General features: G+C 47.5%; 1 protein-coding gene across 1 annotated transcript; it reads right to left on the reverse strand.

The window, feature by feature from the left end:
• Positions 1-978: 978 nt before the first annotated feature.
• On the reverse strand, positions 979-4,824 carry LOC113017595 (uncharacterized). The gene is made up of 2 exons (XM_026160740.1): positions 4,798-4,824; positions 979-2,864 (listed from the first exon to the last, which is right to left on the reverse strand). Exons 1-2 carry the CDS (start codon positions 4,814-4,816, stop codon positions 1,009-1,011), a joined length of 1,875 nt encoding a protein of 624 aa, XP_026016525.1. The 5' UTR covers positions 4,817-4,824; the 3' UTR covers positions 979-1,008.
• Between the last annotated feature and the right edge of the window lie 176 nt (positions 4,825-5,000).

A 5,000-nucleotide genomic window follows, 5' to 3' on the forward strand; every position in this document is an offset into this window, starting at 1 on the left:
AGAGCCATCCAGTCCAGCCAGAGATTACTGTCACTGAACCCAGTGGCGCGCTCAATTAAATCCTGAGGCTTCAGTCTGGTGTAGTCCACCGCCAGGACTCGTCTATCCTTTAGTTCCTGTTCCTCTGGTACCACATATGACGGCCCATTTCCCCTTTTTCCTGTAGAATTTACAACAGCGTTTATTTGGTTGTTAATCATGTGCATTTCCTTTTCTTCTCTAACTGGCTCTACGGGATTTACGGGATTGGCCTTTTCAAGAAAGTTAATTTTAATTAACCCCTTCGGGTCAGTTCCCACAGTCTCCACACCTAAGACTAAATACAAAGAGTTTTTACGCCGCCAGTTGCCCAGCGACATAGTCAAAGGATTCTTAGATGGACTATAATCTCTTTGGAGTTTTAACACGTTCTCTGACCCTTGTCCTGACGTTTCCCCATTTTCCCCAGTGTAACCCTTTACCTGATTCCAGTTCCGACACCAGTTTGCAAAGGGCCTACTCCCTCTTTCACAATGTGTACTTACTGCATAATCCCAACAAACCCACACATTATATCCTCTCCAACTAGTATCTGCTCCTTCACACTTTAAAACATCGCATAAGTCAAAGGTAAATGAAGTTGTGGACCCATTAACATAGTTCAACTCTAAACCACCATATGTGCTCAGGCACTCATCTCTTTTACCCGAGACCTCGCGCTTTGATCTCCTTTTTAGCCCTGTTTCAATAAACGATTTCTCTTTTAGTGCTGGATTCAACTGGCCCCAGTGTTCAGACAGGCCGCGGGGGCCTCCCTGCAAAATATAAACAAGCAAACATAGGGCCATTATCAATATCATCACAGTCATCAAACTAACAATCACAAGCAACATTTTAATCAGTCCTCTTTCCTCACGAATCTCCGGTTCGCGGGATGGCATTGTGTTATGTATATTTGTACTTAGCATAAATTTTAAAACTTTGTTTCTGTTTTCCTCCTTTTTATTTGAACCACCCCTTTTCAAACTCTCAATTTGTTACCACTCCTTTTTGTAGGCGCGGCGATCTCCTCCTAGGCTGCTCTTCTTTCTTCGGCCTTCCAGGTAGACTACTGGTCGGCCCGTTACACAGGTGAAGAGGTTTATTCTGCCTCTGTTCCTTGACACCTGCGTTCCTTGACGACGAATTTTCCTCCACCAAGCTCTCGTGTGCGGGTGCACACTGCGACCAATGGTACCAGGTGTCGCCTTTCCCTTTCAGCTGGACTGCTGTAGCCGTCCGGGCGGTCACCTCATACGGACCAGTCCAGCGGGGCTCCTTCCACTTTCGCTTAATGACCTTCAGCCACACTGCCTTTGCGTCCGGGACCTCTCCGTTCCCCGTGGGTCTCTCACAAGTGACCTGTTTTGTAAAGCTGGACACAAGAGCTTTCAACTCATTAAAATATTCTGCATGAGACCTGTTGCTTGTCCTGGGCTGCTCCACCGGGACCACTGTCCAGGGTGCTGGAAACTGTCTCCCAGTCAGCAGCTCATAAGGGGTGAAACCTGTGGATTGGTTAACAGAACATCTTATGGTCATCAAAGCAATGGGCAGGGCTGCGACCCAATTTAGCCCTGTCTGCGCACAAATTTTAGCCAACTTGTTTTTCAAATTTAGGTTCATCCTCTCTACCTTTCCTTGAGATTGAGGATGATAGACCGTCCCGAACTTATGTTGCACTCCCAACATCCTCTCTACCTCTTGCAAATCTTTGTTCTTGAAGTGAGTACCATTGTCTGACCTAATTCTCTTGGGAAACCCATGCCTTGGAATGTAATGATTGATTAAGCACTTAATCACACTTTTCGCATCTTCACATTTGGTCGCCCATGCTTCGGGCCATCCAGTCAGAACATCCACACACACCAACAAATACCTCACCCCACCTGGGCCTGTATCAATCATGTCGGTATAATCAATCACGACCTCTTCTCCTGGCCTTTCTGGCATGAGAAACTTACCAGCTTCAGGTTTTACTGCTGGCTTTGGGTTGTGTGCCCCACAAATTAGGCACGTTCTGGCCTTTTCCAGTATCATCCTTCTCAAATCAGGATGCCACCATCGGCACAAATTTCTCTCCATCTGTTTCACTCCCACGTGACCAAGCCCGTGAGCCTCATTCACCTTCTGTTCCGCCATTTTGACCGTTAAAGCGGGACGCCCATCTGGCCCCCTCCACAAACCGCCATCTTGCCAGGCTCCTTGGTTTTCCCACACCCCCTTTTCCTCTGGGGATGTCTCCTCCTGAGCCTTTCTAACTTCTTCCATGCTGTTAGTGCTAACCTCCTCTTCTGGGGTTACCTGCACCAGTTGTCTCTGTCCTTTGTAGCCCGCTGCTTCCTTTGCGGCTTCGTCAGCTTTCTGATTTCCTCTTGCCACCATACTGTCTGCTTGTGAGTGGCCTTTGCATTTTATAATACTTACCTCGTCTGGGTCCTCCAGGGCCTTTTCCAGTTCCTCCATTTCCTTTTTGTGACAGATGGGTGCATTAGTGGCCGTCCTGAACCCGGCTCTCTTCCACTGAGCCAGTTCCACATGAGCTGCTCCAAACGCATACGCTGAGTCAGTGTAGATGTTCACTCTCATGTTTTTAGCCAACCTCAGGGCTCGAGTTAGGGCTATCACTTCAGCTCTCTGGGCCGACTGTTGTCCCTCAATTTTTCCTGCTTCTTTCACCTGAAACTCAGTTCCTACTCTACAGACTACTGCATAGCCCGCTTTCAATCCTTCTTCATCTCTGTGGCAGCATCCATCTGTGAACCAATCCTCAGCTCCGTATATGGGCTCTGCCTTCAGGTCTTCCCTGATTTTTCCTTCAACCTGGGCTTTCTTAATACAGTCATGTGGCGGAACTTTGACACAGGGAGCACAACTAGAACACAGGAGACATAACCATTTAAGGGCAGAGGACTCTTTAAGAACCGAGAGGCACAGAGGGGACTCAACTTGGCAGCACAGCTTAACACGAACAGAGGACATTAGAGAACATGAAGGCAAAGGGTCGAACTAGAATAGAATTAAACTTAGAATTAAAACTAGAATAGGTTTTGCCCAGTGCACTAGAAGGGGATTCTGTCCCTTCTAACAGTCATTGACAGCCCTGGGATCTGCCATTTCCATGCTGTTTGGTCCCTCCGGCGTCCTTCAGTACTTGGCTCCCTCCAGTCCCAGCCACTGGATACTGCGCGGCTGTGCTTGGCACTCGGTTTGGGGGCCTGATATGCTCCCTATAACATCTCTTGCTCTTGGAGGCCCACGTGCTGGGATGTAGCCTCTTCTTTATGTTTGATGACGTCTGGCAATTCGCTCCAATGACCTCTGCCCACACCTCAACACATCAAGACACTGCTAGATTCCGTGTTACGAGCTCTTAGTACTCCTCGTGAGCCACCGCCTCTGTACGATCACCGGTTCCCCAATTCCCTGTGTTGTCTGCCCTTGGTGCATTGGCGGGCACCGTCATTGTGCAGGGACCCGGGCACTATCGCCATTCAGGCCCAAGGACCAGGCTGGCCAAACTCTCATCATTTTTCTTTTCTTTTTCCTCTTTTTTTCTTTTCGCAGGCTTTGTTTCTGCCTCCGCCAAATGTAGTTTGAGCAGAGACGCTGTGCCTCCCCAACTCTTTTTTCTGCTTGTTCGCCTGTCTGCTTCCAGTGTAACGCGTGAGAACGTGTCCTTTCCACTGCACCGAATCTGCTTACGGCAAAATCTGGATTTTCTGTAGATTCTATGACCCGTTGGAGCCCTGCACACCGCTGAGGAAACACCCGATGCTCACCTTCCCTACTCCCACTCAGGGACTGACATTTAACTGTCATAGGCCCTCATATGAAACAAAGTGGTACTGTGTATCAACATCAGCTACTCTCCTACACCACTGCAGTCTGTCCATTTGGGCCTGAACTTGTCTCCCCTAAGGGTCATTACAGGCATGAATTGCGTCCTAAATGACAAGATTGAATGTTAATGTGGCCAAGGAAGTATCTCTGCTGTGTGTACTGTTCATCTCGTTTTGGAATCCATTCTTATTGGTCTCAGCTTCTTATTTTGCTTTTTTTGTTCAAGCCTCCACTATGCTCTCCATATCTTCTGTTCGCTGTGTAATCCTCCTCCATCCAGGAAGATGCTCCGTTCACAAAGAAATCCACTTGCTACACTTGCATAGTTTGCTTTATTATATTTTCTTGAATTGTTGGTTAATTCTCCAGTAATTGAACGTTTCTCTGCTCGGTTTGCAGTTTCCAAGTTGCTGTCACATCTCTCTCCTCTATTGGACAAACTTAGGCATTTTGTTCATTCCAGCCTCTCTGTTGGGAAGCAATAACTTGCTTAGCAGTTCATTGCTTTGCATCCTTCTCAAGCTAATTTAAAAATCCAGGAAAGCTAAACGAAATTTCTTTTTAAATGTCCTGCTGCTCCTTCAGAGGCTTATGGCTCTGTGCCCATAGGTGTCAAGGGTGGGCCGTCAGCCATTATCTGAAAAAGGCTTACTCCCTTTTTTGTGACGTTATCGGCTCCTCCCTTGGGTCCCCACGCGTCTGCCTGTTAACATCCGGAACTCTGAACTTTTGAATGTGGATTCCGGGATTCTGACATTCCGGTTCCGAACATTCCGGACCTTTGGTGTCATTCGGAACTCGCCATTCGCGCTCCGTTTTCCTCCTCTTCCTCTGTGGCAGCATCCATCTGTGAACCAATCCTCAGCTCCGTATATGGCTCTGCCTTCAGGTCTTCCCTGATTTTTCCTTCAACCTGGGCTTTCTTAATACAGTCATGTGGTTCTCCTGACCCCATTAGGTCTGCCATATTTATTCCTTCATGTGTGAATATCAAATTTGCGCCTCTAAAATTTTGCTCAACCTTTGTTGCGTTGCAGGATCATGAATGCCTGTTGAGCAAAATTTTAGAGGCGCCAAAAATCTTGATATTTCACACATGAAGGAATAAATATGGCAAGACCTAATGAGGGTCAGGAGAA

The sequence above is a fragment of the Astatotilapia calliptera genome, unplaced genomic scaffold (assembly GCF_900246225.1).
Source record: "Astatotilapia calliptera unplaced genomic scaffold, fAstCal1.2 U_scaffold_156, whole genome shotgun sequence".
In the NCBI taxonomy this organism is placed as follows: domain Eukaryota; kingdom Metazoa; phylum Chordata; class Actinopteri; order Cichliformes; family Cichlidae; genus Astatotilapia; species Astatotilapia calliptera.